Source organism: Rhinolophus ferrumequinum, chromosome 23 (genome assembly GCF_004115265.2).
Source record: "Rhinolophus ferrumequinum isolate MPI-CBG mRhiFer1 chromosome 23, mRhiFer1_v1.p, whole genome shotgun sequence".
Lineage (NCBI taxonomy): Eukaryota > Metazoa > Chordata > Mammalia > Chiroptera > Rhinolophidae > Rhinolophus > Rhinolophus ferrumequinum.
In genome coordinates, this window is record NC_046306.1 from 3,053,630 (window position 1) to 3,081,204 (window position 27,575).

General features: G+C 51.0%; 1 protein-coding gene across 1 annotated transcript; it reads right to left on the reverse strand.

Moving 5' to 3' along the window:
* Positions 1-341: 341 nt before the first annotated feature.
* EDN3 (endothelin 3) lies at positions 342-21,622 on the reverse strand. The gene is made up of 5 exons (XM_033094243.1): positions 21,486-21,622; positions 20,605-20,869; positions 4,444-4,617; positions 3,247-3,324; positions 342-1,452 (listed from the first exon to the last, which is right to left on the reverse strand). The coding sequence occupies exons 1-5, from the start codon at positions 21,535-21,537 to the stop codon at positions 1,416-1,418; spliced, it is 606 nt and encodes a 201-aa protein (XP_032950134.1). The 5' UTR covers positions 21,538-21,622; the 3' UTR covers positions 342-1,415.
* Positions 21,623-27,575: the final 5,953 nt, after the last annotated feature.

The window sequence follows — 27,575 nt, forward strand, 5'->3', positions numbered from 1 at the left end:
ACATGAAGGAGTTGGAGGAGAGAACAGTCTCGTAATAAATAATCGCTTCTCTAAACTATACACAATCCTGCCAGCACATCCCTTCCGTTTCCTTGGGGTAGATACTTGCTCTTATACCTGTAATAACTTATGAAATACAGAGCATTTAGCATTTGGTCAAGGCCAGTGCTCCATCATTCACCATCTTAATTTTCCCCACATGGTGATCTCGCTCGCACTCAAAGGCCAGTTCTCCTCTCTCTGCCGTGGGGGGAGGGGGTGGAATGGAAGCGAGTGGCCTCTGCCCCGTGATGACCTCACACACCCCTTTTGACACTCACAGTCATTTCAGCATGGCACTACCTTTTGACACTCACAGTCATTTCAGCATGGCTGCAAGAGCGCAGCTGAAAGGGACGGTGGACCGTCAGGCGTCACCACTCCCAGTTGGTGCCAATTATACAGATAAATAGGAATTTACATAATTTACAAAGGCTGTGTGTGGCTTATTTTGAAACCATTCCTCCAAAGATACACATTTATTCATGAAAGCAAATACGAGATCGCCCCTCATAGCCCTGAACTGGGGCTGCCTTTCCAGTGACTTCCTGCAAACAAGGCCTTTGGTGCACGGGCCTGGCCGTCTGCAAAGGGCCCAGAAAGTCAGTCAACTGGACAAGAACACGCAGGCTGCTGCCTGTCCCCTAGTGCAAAACCCACAGCTATGAATTTTCTCATTTTCTCGTCACAACGTCAAGGTTTCTCTTTTTTTACCCTTCCTTTTTTTTTTTCAGATATATTCTTCTGGTGGGTACAAGCACAGATGAAAACTTCTGTCTATATCCTCAAGCTCATCGACTCCTGTACATCTAGCATCCGCTTCTATCGCCGCTGCTGTCCGGCGGCCCACACTAGTCCACGTCGTCGCACCTATGATCTGTGAGGATCCAGCCGTCAGCATGCTCCCGCTGCTCGAAGCAGCTGTTACAAGACAACACGTGTTTACATTTGCAAGAAGTTCGCAAATGTCTAGTGGAAAAGTCAAGTCGAAAGCCAGCCACTGGCTTTGCAACGTGCCGTACCTCTCCCGAACCAATTTCCTGCATGAAACCCAAGCCTCGAGCAGCAGGCCCCAGGGCACATCTGCGATCATTTTCCCGTTGTGGGAACCGGGACCTTTTGGATTGGGGCATTCTTGGTGTAGGGGTGAATTGTTAGGTGAGGACCCTTTGGGTGGGTTTTCTCCCCCAGGCAGAACTCATTCTTTGTCTTCAAAGAGGTGGGAATGTGAACTGAGTCGGAGCAGGACTGAGGCCTCCTAACACAGGACGCTGCTGGCCTCCTCTCCCAAAGGGCTCCTGAGAGGCGGGGGCAGTAGGCAGGCAGAGCTCAGGGAGGGGAGGACCGCTGCCGGGCTGGCATTGGATGGTGGAGGTCTAAAGCCTACTTGCTCTCTCTGTCCTTGATTTCAACCTATCTTGGAGAAAGGGGGCGAAAGAAACAAAGAGGTGTTTTACAAAAGGAGAGCTTTGCACTAGCTGAAAAAGGCGATTTCTCCCCTCCCCCGACCCCCTGCATGTCTAGCCGGGTCCTCGTTTTGAATCGAACCTCCTCACCAGTGCTTGTTGGCAATTTCAGAGCCTGCCATCCATTTAGGAAGGTGAATATAATAACACAGCAGCTGCGGCCACCAGGAGCTCTCCCGCAGCCTAGTCCCACCTTTGATTATCACAAGCTCAGGACGGCAGCAGCAGCCCCTCTGAGAATGTGAATCCAGAATTACGAACTCGAGTCTTGCAAGAAAGCAAGTAGGGGCCGTGACTTATAAGGAAAAAGCTTTTCCTTCCCAAGAAAAGCTCCTGTAAGGAGCTTTCTGGGACCCAGTGGGACACCTGTGCCACCATTCTCATGTTCTCAACATTCCACAGAACAATACCAAAAATAGCAAAGTCAAGGTCATGCTTTTTCTGTGCAGTCCTTCTCTTGCCGTCCTCGATCACACGCAGCACCTTTGCACCCCTGCCTGAAATTTCCTTCTCTCCCTCATCCTTCTGGCTCACCCCTCTCCCTTTATGCCAATGTCACCTGGCCAGAGAGACTGCCCCTGTCCATCCAATGCAAAATTGCAGCCACCCCCAATACTTCCTCTCCCTGTTCTGCTTTCCTGTTCTCCTACACACATCTCACTCTGTATTGTATGCATTTGTTTTCTGTCTGCTTCCCCCACTACTTAAGGTCCATGAAGGCAGACTCTGCTTTGTCACCTGACGTGTCCCCAACATCTAGCACACTGCTTGTGTCGCAGGTGCTCAACAAATCTTTGCTGAATGAATGAATAAATGATGCAATGGATGGATGGTTTTAATCACATCCCTCCCTTGCTGAGAGGAGTCTGAGTCTGGGGTGAGGAAGAGAGAAAGAAGAAAAAGAATAAAGAGGCAAATCGGGGACCAGCTGGGGCCTGACTCATGCTCCCCAGGGACCTCTCATGCCGCCTCGGGCCTCTCTCCCTCTGCAGTTTTATTATGGATGCTGACAGATCCCTCTCTGGGCAACTAGAAATGACCTGCCACTGATCAGGAAAGCCTCCTGTATACCAAGGCCGGTTTAATCCTCCCTCGATCAGTCCCTGTAGGAACCCAAGACATGTCCAGGCGACTCTTGTGACCATAAATTACCATCCCATTGCAGGGGTGTAGGCAGGGCATTAATAATGAGTCCTGACTGATAGAATGACAAATAAACTCAGTTTGGCTGCAGGAAACCCTAAGGCTCTCAGACGAAAAAGACGAGCAGGTTAAAAAAAATAATAAAACGAATGTGGGGGGACTTAGGGGGCTTGCTACCGAGATGCTGTAATTCACCTCTGTCCAGAGGCAGTGGCTCAAAAGAAGAAATGACTGTTTTTCTGGAAAGACCATGTTACTACGGGAGCAGAGGCGAAACGCGGGGCCCCAGCAGTGTGGGCTCCGAGCAGAGCAGTTGGCTGGCTTTGTCCGTGCCCGGTGAAACCCAGGGCTGGACATCACTGCGCTAAAGCCACGTGATACAAGTAGTCGGCTCCGAAGGCACAGGGCGGGCTAGCTCGGGGCAGGGCAGTGACAGGCCGTCTGCAGCTTCGGCCTGCTCTGTCTGTCCTCCGAGACGATGTACCAAAGGCACCACGGCCTGTTATGTGGCGCCCCACGGACCACCTCTCAGGCCAGATGCCACCCCCACACGTCCTCCACGCCCCACAAAGTGCAACACCCACGAAAGCAGCTTCACCTCCTCGGATGCTGGCGTCCATCGGCACCGCTGGCAGTCACTGCTTCTCGGTCCAGTTTTCCTGCTGTCCCTGAATGCCTGTGGTGAGAGGGCTGGTTTTAATGCGTCGGCCTGCAATCGGCCTGCATTTCCTTGGGGCTGGTTTCTCAGTGTCAGGTGACGCCTTCCTCTTCGCCAGCACATGAGCGCGTTCGCCTAGGACCACGTCCCGGGCACCATTTCTGAAGGCTGAGCACGCAGTCAGGGGCAGCCTATTTGAGCCTCAGTTACTCATCGGATGTGAGAGAGACAAGAAGAAAAATGTGGTTGTCACTGGGGTTGCCAGCCAGCAGATCCTGGGTCCCCGGCCACCGTGGCACCTGTTCTGTCCGAGTTTCTTGTGTGTGCACAGGGTGGCACCTGAAGGTCTCATCCTAGCACCCTGGCCCCAAGAGGAGTTTCCAGGGTGGCTATGCCTGCTGGGTGGGTGAGTCTCAGCCCAAAGCAAAGAAAAGGGGGAGCAAGCGGCACTAACAGAAAAACCCGTTAAATGAAAACTAAGTTAAATAGCCACCCCCGGTCACGGCGGGGCCCGCTCACTCATTTGAGTCCACACTGAGGCAGTCAAAAGCTCCTCTCCAGCAGCTGTGATAGACTGCAGGGTCTCACACTCGGGGGCCTCCGGGGGCCACAAAGTAAGATGATGAGGAATGCAGGAAAATGGATGCTGCATGTCCCCCTCAAACATGAGTGGACCCCACTCAGTTCCAGCCTATACTGGCAGGAGAGAATATGGGGTTGACGATCCCAGGGGATTCCACTGGTTGTTTTTAAAGAAGTTAAAAATACATATTTGGGGGTGGGGGGGTACGGCGCAGGTAATTCTTCAATTTTGCGTATGTAGGCAATTTATTCAGGTTTTGGCAAAGCGCTGTGCGGTCCAGAACGAATAGTCTGGAAACCAGACCCGGCCGTGGCCACAGTGGCTCAGTGCGGAGAGGCGGCCAGGAGATGGGGACGGCCTCCAGGAGCCGAGGGCCCACAGCCCCTGTGTGCTCCGTCCCTCACGTCCCGGGCTGCAGGCCCACTGTGGTCAGGGCATGGCTGAGCCCTCCTGCACCACCTGGCAGTTAGACCAATGCCCCCGCCCCCACACCCACCCTTGCCTGCCTCAGGAAAACTGGTACCCGAAACGAGTACGCGAAGAGGGAGGCGTACCTGCCGACAGCCAGAGTCCGAGTGCAGAAGCGTGCGCAGGCCCTGTCGTCGCCCTGCACACAAGTGCAGCGTGGTGTCCACTTCAAGGGCTGGTGGCTCCGCGGAAACAGCCCTGCAGACCTTCTGCCACGGGAGCTTCCTCTGTAGTTGGACAGTCCATAGGGCACAGTCTGCCTGCAAAGGACAGAGCAGTGTCAGGGCCACGTCTGGAGAAGCATGGCCAGCCACCCTGACTCATGGGCATGGAGCTGGCGAGCAGGTAACAGAATGCTCACATGGCAACGAGCTGTGTGGTGCAGCAACGTCCCACGGCCTGGTGTCCACAGCCTCCCCCTGCACTTTGGGTCTGAGGAAGCCTCTGGAGGGAGTCCTTCACTCTTCCTTTCTACCCCAACCCTCAGAAAGGGTGCTGGGGGAGACGGAGGACAAAGTCTCCACATCCTTGCAGCAGCCAGGCTCTCCAGCAGGAGCCAGCAGACGCCTGGGTGTGCACGTGGCTATGTTCAGTCTTTTCAAGACCAAACCACGGTCCTCGCAGAGGTTTTTCTTCCTGTACCTAAACCCCTACACAGACATTCCCGTTGACCTGCACGCTGGTCCCAGTCTTTGTCCTTGAGCCAATGCCCGGGACTGGCCATCAACACCAAAAGGACGCCTTCCTAACCCAGCAGCCCGAGGAGGGCCCTGGCTCCCGCCCCGCCTGTCAGAACTTCAGTGCCCACAGCACCCTTGCAGTCTGCACTGATAGGCCTACAACAATGTAATTACAGTCAGAGATGCATCCTGGCCTGAAATGCCGCTTTCTTGAAGAGATAAACCCTCTGGGCCCTGTGAGGTGCGGCCCAGGACAGAACCGGCCTTGGGGAAACTCTTATGAAGAAAAAAGTCTGAAACTGTTTACCAATTTTGTTTACAGTTGGAGCTGGGAGGGTGACAGTGTCATTCAGAGCAATAAACATTTAAATTTGTTTCTTATGCTCGTATATATCCAAACCATCACTCTCCAGAGAAAGGAAGAGAGGATTGCCAGGCAGTTCAGTGGGAAAAAGTTAAAAGCATACGTTTACTACATTAGTACCAATGAACAGGGCTTGGGGGACAAATTACTAATAACCAGAGGAAACTTACGTGATCGAAAGTCACTTCTCCAATAGGTCTCGATGTTCCTGCCAGTCCCCAAGATTACTGTGAGCCTACGCAGCACCGCAAACATCCACCCAAAAGGGGTCCTGACATCTCTCTGCGTTCTCCAAGTCACCAAATTGAATTTACCCTAATTTGAAACACACGCCGTGGAGCCTTGCTGGGTGAGGGCAAAGTGGGGGTGCTCCATCGTGACCTGATGCCTGAACGGAACTTCCTCCCTCCTGGGTTGGAGGAGAGAGCTAAGGAATGTCACCATATTATTATATAGAACCGCATTGGGGTGCTGCTCAGATGGAGGCAGGCCCAAACGGAGCGGTCCATGTTCATCGAAGGGAGAAGGCAAACAGAGTCCAGTCCTGTTCTGAACTAAACCTTTGCTAAAAACCCCATTTTTCCTCAAGAATGGGAAATGGGGTGGGGGGGTAGCCAAACAATACAGACATTGTTGCGAGACAGGATTTGGTTAAAGGTCTAGTTTTCCAGTAATAGGGCCACATTAAATCTCTAAGCACTGACATTAAATCCAGTCTCCCATTTCTTGGTGAAAATTACACTGGAAGACTAACAACGCTTCCATTTTTCCATCAACAGCAAGACCTGCCCTTCTGAAATTGCTGTCACTTGGCAATGCATTTGTGTGCACAGAGCTACTCAGCTTCCGCAAAAACATGCGGAAGTCTTTTAAGTAAGGAAAGGAGGCAATGTGGTATTTGTCAACAGAGAAACGCTACTCTCTTCCCCAGCAGCCAAGTGCAAAGAGCTAGTATGCAAACGAGCTTTTGCCATTTTCAAGAACGTTCACAGAGAGGTAGGGTCCCTTCCCCCCCCCCCCCACTGTGCTAAGGCAGGGAACCCCCTGCTCCAAGCCTGAGGCGATTGACCCATGGGCTCTGCTGGCTGACCTGGGCCGCTGGCGGATGATGGAAGTTGATGCCCTGCAGGGGCCGGTCCCTAACAAGAGTTCCAGCTCCAGTGGAGCCCACCTCCCTTAGGTTGAAATGTATAGGTTTTAAATGAATCAGAGAAGCTCTTAAATAAGAGTTCTGCCCTTTACCTGAACAAATATGGCTTTAAAACACCGGGAAGTTAAGGCTTAAATTTAGAATTCTGAGGCTCCTTGGAGTTCCATGTTGAAACATGGCAGCCCAAGGAGATTCAGCACCTTTCCCTTTGTCCTGCTCCATCCCACACCAAGGGGAAGGCAGGCCTTACCCACCCCTGTACGGATGCACCCCCAAGCTCCAGCTACCCCTCCTCCTGCAAGCAGCCACCCTTTGGCCACCCTGTAGAGCCTTGTTCTGTCCCTGGGTGTCAGACCTGGGAAGGTACATACATAAACAGCCCTTGAAGTGGACCCAGGAACATTTGGGTAGGAGATTCTAGGATCCTGAATATTGGAATACGGTCTAGAAGAAGGGCTACTATGTGGCTTTCAGTCCCACAGACTCCTTACAGTGGGGTGGGAGACATGGTGAGAGGAGGAACAGAGGCAGACCTCTAGCCCACAGTGCCCAGGACAGGGGTCTTTCTTGACCAGCTCTAAGACTGGATTCCCAGCTCCTCAAAAATAGGAAGGTCTTCTTTTGTATCTGCCATGGATCTAGCACAAGGTTGGACAAATAAAGACTATGGCTTCAGCAACTTGTAGTTAATTGTGAGATAATCTAGTCTAGCAATTCTGGATTCTTTCCAACTTAAAAAGTTCAATAACCATGAAATTCCATTCCATAAAACTAACACTTGCCAAGTATCCACTCTCGTATATTTAGAGAGGATGGTGTGTGTGTGTGTGTGTGTGTGTATATATATATAGAGAGTGTGTATATATATATATATATATATATATATATATATATATATATATAGAGAGAGAGAGAGAGAGAGAGAGAGAGAGAGAGAATACCTAGTATTATTCTAAGTGTTACTGAGATACAGAAAGACATATGAATGTCTGTGCTTTCAGGACTTCACATGCTACCGGGGTATGAAAACAGGTAAAGGAAACATTACAAACCAATGTGTACAGGTATGTGCAAGGTACACAAGAGCACAGAGAAGGGTTATCTGGTAATTCCATCATTATGTTGTAAAGCTCTTACATGAAGATCACTCCACTCTCTCAACAGTTTCCTGATCTACAAAAGGGTTGTTAGACAGATTGGATAAGACACGGCACTGCCTGAAAAACACTTACCAAGAGTTAGCAGTAAATTAATGTTCGCTTTTGTTGTTTGCTTATTTGGTCTGGGAATTCAAGTGAGTTGTATCTGGCAGAAAAGTGCCACCTACCACATCTACATTTGAGATGTGTGACTAAGCAATAAGGAGGCATAATAAGGAATCAGAGTATTAAGTTAAAACTTTGGGTGTACAGGGTGTATGCCATTCTTTGCCAGATTTTCTTGTGGCTGGTCTGTCTGTCATTCAACACTGCCCATCCAATAAGCACTTGTATTTCAATTGCCTTGGTGCCCTTTGTCATTTACTGTTTCTTGAACAGTGAATTGGAAAGACCTAATGGTGGAACCATGAAAATGAAGTTAAATCGGCCAAGAACCTTTGACTAGCACACTCTCTGCCCAATTGTTTTAGCCTATAGGGTTTGGAGCATGAAATTCTTCGTCAAGGAAGGCATCTCTTCTACCTATTAATGTTTCAGTTATAACACAGAGCTCCATACAAAAGAGAAGCAGACGAGAAGAGCAATCTAAGAGTGCGTCATCGGCCCTTAGACTAAAGACCCCTCCAGCACACCTACATATGTCTAGTGTCATGTGTCTTTGAGTAATAAATTGCCCCTCAACGTATGTACTCAGAACATTCATTATTTGATTGGTGATGGTGATGTCAGAATCTTATTTATCACAGTGTTCCATATTTGCCACTTTTCTCCAAATGTCACCTATAAATGTTATTGAATATTAAACCCCCAAATCTCTCGTGTTCATTCTTCATCTGCAACATCACACTGAAAGCATTTTATTTCTCTCTACAAGAAGCTTTTAAAGGAGAGATACAGATATTCCCAAAGGCAGTGAAGGAGCTTCAGTGGCCAAAATTCTAAAGTCTCAGGAAAGTTTATCAAACTAGCATTCCCTCTGGTGGGCTGCGTCCCCTGCAACTAACAATGGCGACCGGACCTGGAGCTGAGCTGCGCCCTGCACAACTAAGACTGAAAGGACAACAACTTGACTTGGATGGAGCTGATGAGTCCTGGGAAAAACACACCACTGTTCCCCAAGAAAAAGTCCTGGAAATACACACTATTCCCCAATAAACTGTTCCCCTTCCCCAATAAAATCTGTAAAAAAAAAAAAAAATTGTCATTCCCTCAAAAACCCAGTTCTCACCCCACCCCCATTAAATGCCATTCAATAAAGATCTGCTGCGTGTTTCTGATGAGCAGGCACTGGACTAGACTGAACACCCCTGAACAAGACAGACAAGTGACCCTTTTCACCCAAAGTTTTAACCTAATACAGAGATCAGCAAATTGGCATTTGTGGGCTTCATTCAATCGACAGGGTTTTTTATTGTTGGTTTTGTTTTTTTGTTTTTTTAATCTGGAAGTTTCACATAAACATCCCAATTTCCAGCTTCTTTTGAATAACTGGTAGTTATACTAACACCACACTCCATTATGGAGACAATTGTCCAGAGCTGAGTGATAAAGTCACGAGTCAGTACCACTCCATTCACCCCAGCACCCACCACTCCCAGTTACTTTCCACTTGTCCTTCTTTGCTCACTTTTATTACCTTCACGGGCCTTTTGAGTTTACAGCCCCTGGTCCAGTGGCTTGTCCCATAAAGCAAAGCCAGGCAGGTCATAGGACACTGTGACAAAATTAGTCCTTAATGCTGTTTTTATAAGTATAGTTGTTTTCAATTTTAAAAAAACCCAGTTCTGACTGACTGTCTCCCCAACAAATAGAACATTTTCACTTCACGATCCCCCATGTCAAATTGATGATCGATCTCCGTCAGGTCACACTTTTCCTGCTGAAATGAGACAGCAAGGAGGATACTGCCTTCAGGCCCAGGGGATATACTGTACAGAAGGCGTGACGCTCCTGACCAGGCCTGTGGCCGAGAAGAGGAGAAACAACTGTTTCCCACAGGCAGACAGGCAGGAGGCAGCCCCCAGCTGCCAGGCCCCCGTGGTCATGAGATACCGCCTCCTACCATTCCCCAGGGAAACAGCTTCTAGGCTCCAACACGCTTTCTAACTACGGCTCGATTTCAGGTTTTATTCAATTCCTTCCTTAGAAGGTACCACTCACCTGCTCCTGGAGCTTTGAAATATCTTCTTGGGCAAGGGAGAAAGTGTAGGTCGCCTTCATTTATTATCTTTGTAACCTTAACCAGAAAGAACTTCTAGCTAAGAATTTTGTTCTGAAGACAGGGTGCAGTAACTATAGGAAGGGGCTGAATATGCAAAGGCCGAGAATAGCGTCCATTCACTTCAGCAAACATCCAGGGGACTCCCACTGTGCACAAAAGCATGGAGGCACTGGGCGGGCAACACAAGCTCAGACAGGACTGCCTCTCTCAGACGACTTAAAAGCCTGGAAATCTCTAGAGCCTGGGGCCAGTGTAGGTTGTTTTCATCTCCTAGAATCCAATCTCTTACCTTCCCCTTGGGGAACTGTCCCTCCATCCTTGTGTGAGGTCTTGGTGAGACGGCCAATCAACGCCTAACCTCCGCCTGCCTAAGGACTCATCAAGCGACTCAAGCTGGACAACCGACCCTCTCTCTACCAAGACAACTGAGTGGAGCAACTCAAGATCAGAAAGTACTCTGAGCCTCTCATTGCCAGGTGTCCCCATCCTGCCTTGTCTGTGCCACTGCGCCCTGGGAACCCCGGTCCTATCCCTGGTACCTCTCCTTTCTGAGCCTGGTGCTTTTCCTCCTACATGTGTGTGGGCTACCCTGTGTCTTTCCAATAACTCCTTTCATGCTGTTAGCTGGACTGGGTTTCTGTTGCTTCCGACCAGGGACCTCTAGCTGACCCAGAAGTCACTTTCTTGAGATTGATGCAACCATGATCTCTTGGGTTTCACAGGAAAACCTGGAGACTCTCCAGCTGCCAGGGACAAGTAGAGGTTTTCTTTGTTGCAACAAAGCACAAAAGAATGTGTTCAGAATCAGGACAAAACCCAGCACATTCAGCTGGCTGGAGTCCTTTCTTCCCAGGTGTGCCCACTGTGAAATGTTTGCTTTGGACCACACTGTCCTTTAGGCAGGTGGAAGCAAGCACACACATCCAAGACGTGCAGAGCCCGGCCCCCTGACACTTGCTTGACCACCTCGGAAGTCTTCTCCTCCAGGGAACGCACTCCATGTCCATTCATCAGACGCTTGTGAAAGTCTGCTGTAGACCAGGCCTCATGCCAGACAACCAGAGGGTGTCCCTCTAACGTCCAGGAAAGAAAACAGGCCACGAAATCCCGCTCCTCAGCGACCTCGTTATACAAGCAGAAAACACACATACTTGCTGATTCTAAAGACTATCACCCAAACCTTCGGCTCACAAACAATGTAGAGCGAACAGGCAATCTGTAGCTTTACTTCCACGGCAGAAAATTCTTGCATCTTTAGTTCAGAAGACCCCATGGCTGACTGCTCATCCAAAACCCGCCAGTGTGGAAAATCCTCCTCCCACGACCCTCGAGTATCAGGAAATATCAGGCAGGAAGGAGCAATATGCTAGGCTTGGTGGTTATCTTTTTTTAAGACACCCCTCTCCAACCCCCACCCCCAAAACCCAACTTTGGGGTTTATCCAGGACTTAACTGTTTAGGAATTTTACCAGAATCATAACTATGTTCAAAGAAAGTTGAGCACTGACCCCCGCCAATCAGATGTAAGAAGAGGGGTCATGTCTTCATCTGTACTGCAGGTGTGGCTTCCTTTTTGTCCCTAGGGGTCGACAACAGCTGGACTTTGTCCAGCCAAAGTCACTGATAGTTTCTGCCTTGGTCACCTCTGCACCGAAGGCAGCCAGAGTGGGTGCTCAATAATACCTCAATTACCTCAAAAATAAACATCTGTTATGGAAGGAAGGGACAGAGGGAGGGAAGGAGGGAGGGAGGGAGAGAGGGAGGGAGGGAGGGAGGGAGGGAGGGAAGGAGGGAGGGAGGGAGGGAGGGAGGGAAGGATGGATGGACGGACGGAAGGAGGGAGGAAGGGTCTAAAATAGCCATGACTTCTAGGTCACATTCAATCTCCCAAACGTATAGAATCCTTGGCTGATTTATGGGATTTCTACCATTGTCGTCCTCAATTGGTGGGTCTCTGAGGGTCTTTCTAGAAAGAATATGGGTCTCTAGATTACACGAAGCAGAAGAACTGTCCGGATAATAGCCCTGCAGGCCTCTCAGCACCATGAAGGAGAAACCAGAATGCACAGGTAAGAGAGGCATCAGAGGTGAAACCAGAAGCTCCACGAGGTTTGCAGACACAGGTTTCTGGTCCAAATTGAAGACTAGCTCACGGAGAACCCCTGGGTAGCTCCCCTCCCTCTGGGCTTGAGATGAAAGGGCTGGATTTCTGGAAAGGCCTGGCCAGCTCCAAATGCCTCCTAGAGATTCTCAAACATCCTCTGTCACTTGAACATGTCCACACAGCACAATTGCTGGAGAAGACCCTAGCCCTTCCTTCCATCAATCAAGCCACATCTGAATATGGGGTTCCTGCCTCGCTTAAGTTAAGGGGTCCCCAGGACCCCACCAACTGTATTTAGAAAGCTTTGACCTAACCCGTTTCCACTCTCCCATGTCCTGTTACCCTATAACTGAGCTGAAATATCACCCCAATGCCACACACTGTATCGTCCCATCAGCTCACGGGGACACAGACACGGTCGTCCCTGACCCCAGGCACACGTGTGCTGAGGGATACTTAGAGGAAGCACAGGGGTCAAAGAGAGGAGAGCAACAGAAAAATCCTTCTGTGTTTTTTGTAAGGTATGGGGTTTTCGAGAGTTCCGGCTCATAAAAAAAGTGAGAGAAATCAAGCCCTCCAACAGGTGGGCAAATGGTGCCGTCCACAGACTCGTCCAGATCAGCTGGTTTCCCCTCCATCTGGTCTAACCCAAATGTGTCCCTGCGAGTCAGGCTAGAGTTTCTCTCCCCAACCCCCAGTGACCCCAAAGAATTCCAGGTCGCATGGAGGCATGGGAAGCCCACGTCTGTTTGGCATGGCCTCATTAGAACTTTATGCAAAGCTGCAGACAGATGTGGCCCAAAATAGTTCCCAGCAGTGGAAACAGAAGGGGTAAAACAAGGAGCAGGGATTTTTTTTTCTTGTTTTCTTTTTTTTTTTTTTTTAAGATGGGGTTATTTGGAGAGGGATTAAAAAATTATATACACTATCACATATCCATTTAAACAATCCGCAGAAAGCAAGAGAATTAAACAATCTGCAGAAAACAAGAGAACTAAATAATCCACAGGATGCAAGAGAAGACAACCCTGCTAGTATCAGGACATTTCACCTTGGAAAACCCCACTGAACAACAGCATACTTCCCTTCGCAACGATAACAAAGCCGCTCTCATTCTCCCCCTAATGGAATTGTTTGCGTCCTTGTGTCATGTCCTTTTGGTAGCTCCGATCCATTAATCACTTACCCCAAACTTAGAGGACCTGAGCCCCCTAGAGATGCAGGCTTTAGCACCAAACCAGAACCCAGGGCCAGGGTTAGGGGGCGACGGGGGTCGTCGGATCCTGCCTTTATTAAAAATGTTGATATTGTGTCAATTACGACATGGCACTTACTTTGATTGTTTTTAACAATGTAGATAACTTTTATTTGTCTTTATTGCTGACTTTTCGGCCTCTCCTTATAGTTTGCACTCGCTCTTTTTTTGTGTCACTCACCTCACCGTATCCTCGACCCTGCAAGGACCCAGTTGGAAATCAGTCATAAAAATCCAGAAAAGACACATATACCACCGCTTTCCCACTGCCTTGCTTCTGACTTTTGGCAAAGCTGTTTTACGCTCCCCAGGTCATGGCGAAATGTCTACCGTGGGTCATTCATGCCATCGCAGAGAAGAAGCCTGACTCCTCGGGCACGGCGGCCTCCGTGCCTTTCTCATCAACTTCTGAAATGAATCTGTTTCTGCTTTTTAAATTACTGGGCCAGGGCACCGGGCTCCCTGGCTGCTGTTTATGAAGCCCTCCTGCTAAGTTGGCCCTGAGAAGGCCATAAAAGATGAGGCCTGTGTTCTCCAAAAGCTCTTGGCTCTTCAGACCCTCAAGCTGGGGCAGATGAGAGAGGCAACCAGACACCCTGTCCTGCTTGTCCGTTCCTGGGAAACTGAGGGAATCAGCAGGAGCTAGAAGCAGCCCTCACTGTGTCTGGACACACAGCTCATCCAAGAGGTCATTGTCTGCATTTATTTTCCTTCTAAGTGAAACTGCTTCCTATTCCAAAGAGAGGGAAGTGCGTGCTGTGTGGGTGTCCTATTTTTAAGAACTCTCTGTTTCCATCTGAAACATGACATAGGAAAGCAGGTCATTCCCTTGTTAAACGGCCGATCTATTTGCCAGCAGTGGTTACACGGGGCTACCTGGAGGTCTGAAGGGGACCCCTCTCTAGCCTCCATCAGACGTGCTGAGATGCTGCGGATCCAGGGCAGAAGGGAGAGCTGCGGGGATGAAGCTGAGAGGAGCTCCAGCACGGCCAGTGGGGCCTCCTCAGGGAGAGCACTGTTTGCCTCCCAGATGCCTTTGTTTTAAATTCTTGCAGGAATAAACTGCACCAGAGATGTCACAGCCTTTTATGTGCCTTCAGATTTAAGGCCAAGTTCCTAGCTGCAAGGTCCCTTTCATCTAGCAGAAATCCAAATTCTCCCTCCAGGGTCACACAGGGTCACGACCTCTTTGTAGCAAGTTTTCTTGCTGAACTCAAACATCCCCCAACTTCAAGTCCGTCCCTTTCTCTCATCCAGTTGGGATCAGCTACTTTTCAACTGAGCCCATCTTTGCTCCTGGACACGTCCTCACCTTCTCATACCCACTGTGGGGCAGAAAAGGGGGCTTTCGGGCCCAACGACTCCAATAGGAAGGTCACCTTATGTGAGTCGACCTTTCCAACAAACTCTGAAATTTAACCCCAAGGCCCTCAGATTTTACAGATATATCTTTCCTTGAAATGTCCTAAGAGATATGCTACTCAAACTCCAAATTTGGACCTGAACATGCACCGGATTTCCAAGGAGCACATAGAAATGGAGGAAGGGAGGAAAAGAGCCAGAGAGTAAAATCATGATCAGTCAGATACCTGAGTTCAAGGTCACTGTGGTCGGGCCGATACCATCTTCTCTTATGTGTCCTTATTTATTTATTTCTTGTAAACAGGTGTCCATAGTATTTCCTGGGATCGCCTCCTGGTGACCCACACTTCCGGTCCTGGGCTGGATGAGATTGGAAGTGAGGGTCTCAGGGCCCTATGGGGTCCTCAGTCTGCAAATTGCAAGGCGTTGTATGTTTCCTCTGATGGTCCAGACAAGACCATCGTGCAGACAGACCCCTTCCCAAGATCTCATCGTGAAGCCTTTAACAAGAGGTTCTACACAGATCCTTCAACTTATCCCGAAACGCCAGACCCTAGCCACTGCCCCGCCACCCCATTAACAGAGGGAGCCCCAGGCCAGTGGCTTCTGAGCACACCTGGCCCCTTTCCCCAAACATTCCGGTTGTGTACCCAGGTGAGCGGGAAGCAATAGAAAACAAGGAAGGAGGGACAGAAAATGTGGACCAAATCTCCTCAAGCCTGAAACAACCTTTGGTCACCAGTGTCCTTATCAAGTGGCTTATCAGCTACAGTGGCAGCCTGGGCCGCCTTTCCCAGGATCTGTAAACCTTATGCAAATTGAGTGCTAATAGGCCATCCACCGAGCACCGTGGGTGCCAGCTTGGTAAGTGTCACTCCACGAGGCTGGCCCAGACCAGGGCTGTGGTCCAAGGAGGCCGACCTCAGCAGTACTTGAGGAAGAACTTTCGACTCACAGCGTCCTCCAACCACAGAACCGGATACAGCAGGCAAGAGGAACAGCCCCTGGCCAGAGGCTGTGTACTTATATTTATGGTCTTGTCTTCGTGGTATGGTGTGTTCACCAGATTCCAGCCACTGTCGGAGCACGTCCCTGGTACTTTCTCATGCCATCCTCACATCCAAATTTTAGGCATCACAGCCAATGCCACCATCATCTGCACCACCATCGCCATCATCTGCACCACCATGACGACCAGAAAGACTGTCCCTCTGCCTCCCTGTCTGTGTCTCCAGCAACAACAGTCCCCATCCTGGCTCATGGGTCGGGTACCTGTTACTGGGGTCCCTGAAATCACACGGTGGGTGGACAGCTGACCCCACGTCAGCAGGAGGCTGGGGTACCGGATTTCTCCATTCCACTGAGAGGTCCTACGGTTTGGAAGATCCCTTCTGGGAGACGTGCTGAGACGCCTTTCTTGAACAACACAGGGGGCAGAGATGAAGCTGCTGAATCGTTGCCTTCAATACAAGTTCAAATGTTTCTATTAACTATTATCACCATTATTATTCTCACTCTACTCCTTTGGGGAGAAAAAGAACCCCAAATGAATGTCATTCCTGCTGGTTGAGTTCAGCACGGCATGTTTCGGAGTGGCCAGGTTCGTCACTGTCCTCGAGTTGAGCTGATGTCTGCACCTTACATGTAGACACAGAGAGAAGGTAGGACCACCCCCAGGCCATACGGCAAGTCAGAGCTCCTAGGTCTGAGGTCGTCCCACGAGTAGGAGTTACAAAGCCCGGATTGTCCAGCATGGTCCTAACTTCAAACGCCCTGCACTGACCTTCTCATAAATCCATCCCTACCTGTCAGCCCGGGTGGGAAACATGCTTACCCTCCCACCATCACGAAACCTCCTTCTTATACCCTTGGCGGGATTAACAGATGGCAGCGTCCCGCAATCCTTGGGAACAAAGTGGAGAGGAAGGCAGGAGGGCTCCTTCTGGGTGTCCTGCAGCTCCCTGGGCCATTTGATGGGCTGGCTTAACTCTCCAGCCAGGGGGACAGTGGCAGGCACAGGATGGCAGGCCCACTGTGGGGTACGGACAGTCTGTGTGCTTAATTGTATGTGTCCACTTGTCTAGGCCATGGTACCCAGATACCTGCTCCAACACCAGTCTAGATGTAGCTAGCTGGGAAGACATGCTTTGGGTGTGATTACTATTTAAATCAGCAGATGATCCTCCATAATGTGGGTGGGCCTCACCCAAGCAGTTAAAAGCCTTCACAGAAAAGACTGAGGTAACTCTAAAGAGGGAATTCTGCCTCCAGAATGCCTTTAGATTCAAGACTGCAACATCAGCTCCTCTGTGTGTGTGTGTGTGTGTATTTGTATAGACATGCATATCTACACACACGCACACACACAGGTCTTACTGCTTCTCTCTGGAGGCCCTGACTAACACAATCCCCCACTTGGTCACAGGACACATCTGTTTTTTAAGTGTCCCCATGGAGAACAGCCCCATGTGTTTAAGTACGGAAGCACATGGACTGCTTATTCACTACCTCTCCCTTATCTTATTGTTGGCCAATTTTCTATGACCAAGAGATGGGATGTGTTTTTCTCTAATGTGGGGTTTTGCTTTTATTTTATGTCAGCAATGGAGGGTTGTTGGGGGAGGCGAGGTTGGAGGGGAGGGCTCCCTAACACGGCCAAGGAAAGTCATGAAAATCTCATGGTCCCGTGGACTAGCTGTGATCTCAGCCACCTCCACAGGGGCAAGAACTGCAGGCACCCAGGACACACCTGCGTCCTCTTTGGGGCCATGGAGGATACAATGGACGTTATGGCCTATGTCCTTGGAGAAATCCGCTCTTCCACGGCCGTCTGCAGGGGTGTGTGGGCTTGTGGAGAGCATCCACGCACCCTGGGACAAGAAGCCTCACTTGTGGAAGAAAGCCTTGGCAACTAGAAACTCGGTGACAACAAAAACAGGGAACCATCACCAGGCGGCAGGACTCAGCCACAAGCCCATCATGTCTGGGCTCTGCTGTGTGCTGTGTGCTGACAGAAAGGGCTGCCCAAGCTCAGGTCCAGAAGAACTAAGCACGGGAAAGAACGGGGGAGAACCAGGGACCCTCAGATCTTATACCCGGAAGATACTTCAGGGAGTAACTGGTCTCTCGCACCTGAACTAGATGTTAACTTTCCATACGAGATGCAGGGCAGATCTGAGCAGAAACTCCTGCAGCTTTTAGGTTCTTAACTGTGGCATAACTGGCCGCACTCATAGAACGCCCTCAGCCTTGCAAATGTTCTTCCAAAGGAGATCGTTGAGTCCATCTCCATGTGACTGAATGGGCAGTAAGAGGAAAGATAACCAAAACCCGAAAATCACCCAAGTTCAACATTTTTGGTTTAGGCATGAGGGTCAAGGCTCTTTGCGTTCCCAGAGCAGGCAGCAGCAGGGACGGGTAGCAAATCACACCGTGGAGAAGTTTCAGAAACCAGGAGGGTCTGCTAAAGGAGAGGGGGTGACAGCTAAGTGAGAGAAGGAAACACTCAAGAGGTGGGGCTGTGACGGGACCTGGAAAAGACTTCATTGTGCACTTCCGTTGTCCCTTTAGCGCAACTCAACCATTTTTCAGATTCTTTCATTTCTCCAAAGGCCTATGTTCCCTGCTCCTAGAGCCCATTTTCCTCACATTGCAACTCTGTCCGAGATGTCTTGAAGATAGCAAATGGACTCGTCTACCTATCAACAGAGAGTTTTAGGAAGAAAGGAGGACGTGAAAGAGGGAAGGAGGGAGGGAGGGACGGAGGGGAGAAGGAAAGAAAGAAAAAGAGAGACTATCCGGAAACATCTTCCTTATAGGAATTATTTTGCTTGTCTAACTTCAAAACGCTCAAGTCTGGCTATTGTCATTTTTGCTTCCTGAGTAGTTCACGGGACTCCCAAACACCATATTTAATCCTTCTTTCCTAATGTTTAAAATGAATCAGGGTCAGGAAAGAAAGGAAGAGGTAAATCAAACTGTGAGAGGAAGGTTAGCTAGTTGTCTGCCCTAGAAAAAGTCAAAAATCCATGGCTTCATCTCGGGCCATACAAGACAACTTGAAATTACGAGACAGGATTTCAAACAGATCGCGGGGTATTTGCTTAGCCTCTCGGATGCATTTCATTTCAAACAATCTCTTCCCCGCTTCCTTGGGAACTTGGGAACGGGCAGAGAACTGAGGTGGTCTCCAAATCCTCTCCTTTCTCCCACCCTCACTTCCTCTGTCCCCAGCCCCCTATCCCTGATTTGGCTGGTTTCTTCTTTCTCCTTCTAGATCCACAGCTTGGGATTCTTGCCAAGGCAGAACTCAGTCCCGCTGTTGACCTCCCTGAGTCCTGGGTTTGGTCACATCACAATGCCAGGAGGATAAGAATGGGGACAGGTGTCAGGGTGATGGGGGCTGTAAGACATGCTGACCCTGATCACTGTCTGAGAAGAAGGCAATCAGTCAACGCCGGGCCTGTCCAGGAGCACACCGCCCCCACCCCCACCCAACCACACATCCCTGTGTCTTCCCCACGAAGGGCTCACTGTGTGGACAAGCCTGAGCAGACACAGCCTGACAAGTCAAGTCTGCAATCAGCATCAACGGCATAATCTGTGAGGCCCAGGACAAAATGCAAACGTGGAGACTGGTTCAAAAAGTATGAAGACTCTTAATTAAGACGGCAACGACAGAGAATCCAACTGAGTGAGGACTCTTCTGAGCCCTGACCCTGAGCCTGTGTCCAGGTTGCCGGGTGAAGCCGCCCTGTCTGTCATTCTGGCATATGGGTGACTCTCCAGATCTATCCTACATGTAGTTAAAAGGTCTTGTCACCTGGTATGAAAGACATTCGACCCCTTGGTTTACCCTGCTTTGCACTTCATTCTCCAGGTGTCCATGGACCCTGGTGGGAAGTGAGCCCATCAAAGCTGTCACCCAGAGTGCTCAGAGGTTAATTGGTTCAGGGATGAAGGAAACCGTGAGGGACACAAATTAAGGCAGCTCCCAACACAGTGACAAATTTGCCTTTCCAACCCCAGGATTCCCATTTACACCAATTCCTTGACCAGAAGACCCAGCAGGGTGCTGGGAGTCCCAGGAGACCTCCAGAATACCCAGCGAGCAGAATGTTGAGACATCTGGTCCAAGTCTCAGATTTGGAGGTCAAGGAGGCAAAGGCCAGAGGGCTAGTGACTAGCAAGGTGGAGCCCTCTTTGCTGCTTGTAGGACGATGCTTACACACAGGGGGTCCTGAACTGAGGACGTGAACCAAACAGCCAGCAACCCTTCCCACAGCACAGCACCCTTTCCATGGCGGCTGGAGAGGGTAGACCTCACAGCAAGGCAGACAGACCCAGGACGAATCAGGCAGCCCTGTCTCAGTCCTGAGACAGTTCTTAGGAACTGGAGCGGAGAAGGGGAGGTCATCTGTGGCGGTGGCAGTGGTTGACAGTGGGCAACAGGAGCCAGCCCCTGGGAGGAAAGGAGCCTGGCGCCCGTGGAATCTCAGCCTGATACGCAGGTTCTGCCAGGCCCTGCCAAGGCCACCCCAGCGCTCCCTGGAGAGAAGGTTGCTTTCAAGGAATTTGAAACTCCTTGGAACCTGGCAGGGTCAGGAAGGGGGATGGCCCACTTAGCGCCTGGGGCAGGAGATAACTTTCGGGCCTTCTCCATCTCAGAGGGACTTCTCAGGTATCTAATCCCTCTGGCTGGCTCATTTCACTGGCTAGCAGGGAGGGCTTCCGTTCCAGTGGATCAGAAACTCTGGGATTGGGTTTCTCCCTGGTCGGGCCCTCCAAGGGGTGGGGATCACACCGGGACCTGCAGACGGGACCTGGGCTGGCAGGAGACCCAGCAAGAGTTCAACAGACCGGGTGGGACCAAATCCTGTGGGAGTGGGGAGCTGGGGGCCTGGCTGGGAAGGCCCCGCCCCTCAGGCCTGTCCCCACCAGGGCTCACTCACTCGGGGGTATTGATCCAAATGATGTCCAGGTGGCAGTAGTAGACGCACTCCTTGTCCTTGTAGGTGAAGCACGTGCAGCGCCGGGCTCTGCCGCGCACGGGGCCTCCCTCGGCCGCCTGCGTCTGCCCAGGGCTTTCGGGGCGTGGACCCTGCACTGCCTTCGCTGCCACAGTCTCCTCGATGTCCCCCTCAGATCTGGCTGCAGGAGTGGCCTGGGGTACCCCGCTTCTGCCAGCATCTCCAGGCTGGGGGCGAGGCACCAATCCTGCAGGAGGCAGATTGAGGGGCTCCTGAGCTCCTGGGTGCACATGCCCCCGACACTCCCGGACCCCGAAACCAGGGAGAGGGCGACCACCAAACTTTCTGCAAAATTTACAAGCTAGGTGCACTTTCTGTAAGGGCTCCAAGCTATGCCAACTGTTCTGAAAAGTTTACAAAAGCTACATGCCCAGTGTCTGAAAAGTCTGCAAAGTTATGTGCATACTTGGTGGAAAGCTTGCAAACTATTTTCATTTTCTGCAAGGTCTGCAAGCTATTTGCACCCGTTGGAAACTTGCAAGCATTTCTGCACGCTTTCTCAAAACTTTGCAATCATTTTACACAGTTTCTGAAAAGTTTGCAAACTTTTTGAAAAGGTCCCAACTTCAGGAAAAATTGACCAAGCTGGCCCAGGCTGCTGGTCTCCCGTCTGCGCGTGGGCTGCAACCTCCAGAGCCCCCGCAGTAGTCCGGGCGGCCAGCTTCTGCCCCCCAGGAGGTGGCGAGCCCAGGCAAGAGGCTGCCCCCCCACAAGGCACCCTTCCCCTAGTCCCCCCACTCCCCACTCCAGGGTCCTTTTGTGTGAGCTCCCGCCAGGAGAGGCGCGCCGCTCCGCCCGCTTACCTGCAGCGGAGGTCACTGTGACCCCGAAAAGGAGCCACAGCCCCAGCTCCATGAACCCCGATCAGGCGTGGGAGCACCGGGCTGGGAGGACAGACGCCTGTGGCTGCGGACGGGCGCTCCAGCCGGACACAGCGGGCCTCGCCCTCCAGTTGTGGGGGTTCGAGGCCGGCCGCTAGCTCGCTGCGTCCCGGCTCGGCCAGGAGTTGGCTGCGGCAGTCACAAACTTCAGAGCGAGCTGCCCATCCCTGCGCAGGGCTGGATGGCTGTGGGCTCCAGCTTTTCAGGCTCCCGCACCACCCCCCTTTGCCTCCCCGCCCCCCGGAGGGGCTGGAGCTGCGGCGCGGGGCCTTTGAACCCGGGGCGCACCGAGGGTCGCCTGGCAGGCGCGGGGGAGCAGGCGCAGAGAGCAGTGGCCAGCGGCGGCGGTGGCGGCGCACCCAGCACAGCGAGGGGGGGGGGCGGCACGCTGGCCCGGTGCGGTGGGGTGTGGGGTGGGGGCCAAGACAGCTGCCGAGAGGCCACGCGCGCGCGCACACGCACATTCACTCACACTCACACGCACCCGCACACGCAGGCTTTCACGCCCCCACCCGCTGCTTTGCTGCCCCAGAACCTACAGTCCCCACCCCTGGAGCAATAGGAGAGATAAGAGGCAGCGCAGAACGGCTGCTGTCTTTCATCTCAGGGGCTCAGGGAAAGCAACCTTTCTCAGTGTTCACCTAATGACACCTTACCCTTAAGACCCGCCTGCCAAGGCCCGGGTTGTACTTTACACTCTACACTCGTGACTCAAGGCAGTGGCTTGTCTCCCTGCCTCTCCCAGGAGCTTAGAGCCAGTGGATGCGGGCAGTGGCCTGGGAGCAAAGTGAACCAAGAAGCAGGGTTAGTGGTCCTAGGGTGTCCCCGGGATTTGCTTATAGCCCTTGCACAGAGGGGTGGCTTCCAAGAGAGGCAGCTTCCTCTCCCAAGGCAAGCCTCAGGTCTCGCCCTGTATTTCCTTCATGGTCGTCTGAGTCCACGGGCAGGAGGCTTTCGCAGCTCACCTGAGACTTGTCTTCTGCACGGAGCCCGCCCAGAAGAGGAGGGCTGGTCTATTTTGTTCTTTACCAAGGCCATCTGTGCAGAGAACAGTGCCTGGGCACATAGGAAGAAAGATTTGTGGCTGAATGAATAAATGCTTCCCATGGACTAGGGCCTGGACTGCTGATCTCTGAGGGCACCAAGGGAGCCCGGGGCCCCTCTCTTGCCAGAGTTCCCTGACTGGAGGGAAGGATGATTAAAAGAGGCCGTGCTCCAAATGTCATCCGTCAGTTCCCTTCCTTCCACTGCCCACCCCGTCAGCTTGGGTTGGATGGGAGGTGGCCTTCCCTGGGAAGCCAGAGCTCAGCAAGGAGTCACAGCCCTTCCTTGGGGAGGAAGAGAAACAGGTCTGAAGCCCTGGAGTTGCTCCTCATGTCTTAGGGGACTTGTGACATTCCTCCCATAAAAGGTGGAGTTAAGCAACCCTTCCCCCCGACCCCGTTAGCCTGAACGATCCACTTCTAAAAAACAGTGCAGCAGAAGTGACATGAATGACTTCTGAGGCGAAGTCCTAAAAGGTGCTACAACTTCCACCTGACTCTCTCTCAGGACACTTGGCCTCTGGACACAGCCACCATGCTGGGAGGAAGCCCAAACGAGCCCACGTGGAGCCATCACATGGAGAAACCTACATGGTGAGAAACAGGCCTCAAAGCCAATAGTCAGCGCCAACCACCGCAGTGTCTGGATGAGCCTCGGATGCCTGCAGCCCCCAGCCTTCAAGACTTCCAACTGAGGGCCAGCTGTGCCCCTGTGCCCTGTCTAAATCCTGACCCACAGAACCCCTGGGCATAATAAATGGACTTTACACCATTCGATTGTGGGCAATTGTTACAGAGCCATTGTAACTAAAATAGTTCTCAATCCACCCCTGCAATTCCCCTTCCATTCTGCCAGGTCCTCAAATCCAAGTCTAGCAGTGGAGACTGAAAGACACCATCTTTTAGGGTCACTGGCCGTCAATAAGGACCAATGTTCTGTAGGGGACTTCTGCTTTATTTTTTGTGCTCCATGCTTTGAAAATTAGGAAAACCCAAGACTGGGATTATCTTCTGTTCCCACTGGGCTAGGAGTTACATCTCTTCATGATTATCTATTTCCTTGGAATTAAAATATCCATCACCCATAAAATAAAAAAATTATTGGAGGATGGCTGGTAAAAGAGAAAATATACTAATCCGCTAAAACAGAGAAAAGGGTAGAAGGCAGTGTCCTGGTATGTTGAAATGTCAGGGCTGCTGAGACCGCTCCCTGGGTCTACTGCCTTCTGAGGCTTGGACCAAAACCAACACACGCGGGATGAGCCTATCAGGCACCCGGAGCTGAGGGATCCCGATATACGCTGCCCTTGCCCTCGGAGTCTTCTAATCTGGTTGAGAGAACGAAGTGCAAAGACAACCAAGGATACAGGGTGCTCAGACCAGAAGACACCCAACCACACAGAGCTGAGAAAAGAAGAGAATGTGGTCAGCCGGAGAATCAGAGGAGGCAGCATTTTAACCGGCCATTTCAACCACCAGAGCACCCCGATGGGAGGTGGCACCTCCATGACAGCCAACAGCACCCACTCGCAGGTGAGAAAGGTCCTCCCTTTTCTACTCTTCTTCAGTCCTTCTGACGATGCCCAGGAGGACCCCTCAATTGGGTGTCTTTAACAGCTCTCTAACAAGCCCCCTTTTTTGTGCTGAGAGAGAACAGGCCATAGGCGTAGGGCCTTGGATAGGCCACAGAATCCAGCTAAGCTTTGTTCCCCATTTTTTTTTTATTATTGTAGTAAAACACATATAACATAACAATCACAAAGCTGGTTTGCCTATAACTGAAGCTATGGAAAGCTCAGATTTAAAGAGTAGAGAGCATTAAGCCAGACAGGGAGGAGAGGAGAAATGGAGGGGAGAATAGGGAGAGGGAGGAGGAGGGAGGGGCTGGGGGGAGGACCAGGACTAGAGCAGTTTCATCGCCTCGTCCCTTAGGCAGAGGACAGAGCAGAGGGCAGACAGCACCAGGGAACTCTTGCTTGCATGGCGAAGGGAGAGCCTCATCGTTCTTGAAAATAGCTTTGAGAAAAAAGTCTGTGGAAATGAATAAAATACATACGCTGTATTCTGGGCAAACTGAAGGTACAGAGGAACTGCAAAAATCCAAATCAGTGATGATTGCTGATGACAGTGACTGTAGTGAGTGGCGAAAGGAGCCAATGGCCCCGGGGGGAGGTGCCTCTGCACGCGGCTGGTGCCGCCTTGGGAACCTGAGGGTTTAGTCCTGCTCACCTTGGGTGGGACCCACCTGGTTGGGTGTCGGGAGCAAGGAGCACGAGGGGAATCAGGAGTGGGCTGGGAACCAACACCATCAGTGCCCACCTGTTTCTGGGGGCCCAGTTGTCCGCTTACTGCTGCACTGATTGATTTGTTTCCTAGCCTGGAAGGCCACTGTGGGAGACACTGGTTATTGTTGCCCCCTCAGCATCCATTCCCTGCCTCCTGGTCACAGCACTTGCCTTCTTCTTTGAGGACTCACCCAACCTTTGTCCACGTGGTCAGGTGGGTTTGGCACCCGTGTGACCGAGATCTGGCCAATGGATAGATCCCATCCACTTGGCCACAGTGATTGGTTCAGGGCTTGGCCAGGTTGGACGAATCAGAGTCACCCTCAGGACTTTTGCTAGAATACATGAGAAGGAAGTTCTCAATGCACTGGAATTGTGGAGAAGAAAGGAAATGTGCCTGAAGCCACTGGTAGCCACCTTGCCACTGTGAAGCAAGACTCTGCCTGGAGATGGACCCAACACAGAGGAGAATGGAGTCAAGCGCTGGAAAGACTGTGTTGATGTCCTGATTTGAGGCCCTGGATTCAGCGAGGCCTGAAATCCGCACTATCCATATACTTTTCACTTGTAATAGCTCATAATTTCTTGTTTAAGCTTATTTGGGGACTCTGTCACTTTCAACTGAAAAGTCCCTGGCTGGAACACTAGCTGTCTTCCTGGGCTCCAGGCTAAGCAGTGCGCAAAGGAAACACACAATTCACATGATTCGAGGGCAAGCTGGTGATAAGGGTTATAATCACTGTTTGGCCTTCTGACAACTCAACAAAATTCATCCTACCGTCATCCCCATTTTATAGATGTAACAAATGAGGGTCAAAAAAAGTTGAAGTGACCAGTCTACAGTCGACAGCTCTTAAATGGCAAAGTCAGGATTCCAAGTAAGTTCTATCCAATTCCAGGGGCAGAGTTTATAACGAAGAAGCAGCCCCACCTCTCGAACTCATACCCTGGCTTTATAATGACCCTCAGTTATTTTCTGTGTGTCATCGACGAGTCACTCCTTGCCACCAGTGTAGTTTCGTTAGTCCCCTAATCTCTGATGAAAGGTCATTTGGAGGAATGATGAGCACATCTTTCCTCTGCAGAGGACTCCAAGAAATGGTCCTTCTCCTCCCCTAAAGTCTGCCAACGCTCCTGATCATCCCTTACTGTCTCTGCCATCAACGGTGCCCCGAAGAGACGTGATAGATCAGGACACTTCAGGGCCGCGGCCGAGGGCACGGCAAGGTCATTCTGTTTATTTTTCATCAACTTTGTCCAGGCTGACAGATGTGCGGCTGTATCTCGGAGACTGTACCTCTCTCTCACTTCAACTTTGATTCAAAATCCAGCCGTTAAGAATATTGCGATTTATCTAGATAAGCATCCCCTCGAGTGGCCTCTTCATGGGCTTTATGACTCTTTTGAAGATTGTTTCCCTAAAATTCAGGGGATTTATTGAGAGTAACATAATCCATTATGCAGTTTCCCATTATCCTGGAGTTTCTTCCTCCCATCCACCCTAGTCAGCGGAAACCCTGGACATGCTCAGAAACCGGGTAATTAAGTACTTTTCCATGTTGTCCCCGTCTTAGCCGTGTACCTCCTCTTGAGTCCATCACGTGGTTCATTGGAAGACTCACTGGGGGAAGAACCAGGCTCCACATTATTTGCTTTAAAAGCTCCATCAATTATATAGAGAGTCCCAAGTGAAATAAAATTATCACAATGCATTCCACACATCAGAGCACATGCCAATTACGTGTGCTCGAGGGCTAAAAGAAATTGGCTGATCCCAAAAATAAATCTGACAGCGAGTCTAACAAAAATTGTTTGAGAGAGTGCCAGTGGTTTCCCTGCTTTCTGTTGTGGACACTGGCTGTGGTTGGCCCTGCAGCACCCCGTTCTTCCAGGCCTGGTATAGACTACATCTTCCCCTGGGGAACCGCTTCTCCGCCCCACTCTCCATGGTTCGGGTGGGGCTGCAGGGCCAGGCTTGTGTCTCCGGACTAACCAATCACAGCATCGCATCCTGCGTGACATAGGCAGACCTGTGGGACTTTGAATGTGAGGCTCTTCTGTTTTTCCAGGGAGTTCCTGAGACGGTTGGATGGGAGCTTGTGGGTGTTGGCAGCCATCTTGTCACCATGAGGAGACACGTCTGTTCAGGAGTGGAGCTGACACAGAGAAGGCAGAAGGACAAAGTAGATGTAGGGAGATGAACCAACGTTGCACCCCGACTTCTCAAAGACATCAGCCAGTACGTTCCCTTCTTTGTTGAAGCCAGTTCAAATTAAGTGTCTGCCACTTGCCTTCAAAAGCATCCTAGTATTTTGTCTCACCTAACTGTGACACTGGGTAGGCAGTCAAAATGACGGGTGCCGGGGTGAGGGGTACGCGCCTACCGCTGTCAGTAGACACCGCTGATGGTGGCTGTCTCAAGAAACAGCGCCAGGAGAGTCATACTGGTTGATTTAGTCAGGGGATGACAAATGCTACCAAAATAAATATTTAAAACTGTTCTAGAAAGTCTGAGGTTCCACACTTCCAGTCGGCAAGACACGAGTATTCATTCATAAGCCATTTCTTAGGATGGCAGAAACTACCCAGAGGTGGGAGGCTACCCGAACCGTGAAGCAGTGTGTTATACAAACATCAACTGCGACGCCAGCCCAGCGCCTGGTGGTGGCTCAGCAGAAGACATA

Coding starts and splice junctions, on each gene's coding strand:
- EDN3 (XM_033094243.1), bottom strand. CDS start 21,537: ATGGAGCTGGGGCTGTGGCTCCTTTTCGGGGTCACAGTGACCTCCGCT. Junction 4,618..20,604: donor ATTTGGATCAATACCCCCGA/GTGAGTGAGCCC, acceptor TGTCCTTTGCAG/GCAGACTGTGCCCTATGGAC. Junction 3,325..4,443: donor CGGACTCTGGCTGTCGGCAG/GTACGCCTCCCT, acceptor CTCTCACCACAG/GCATTCAGGGACAGCAGGAA.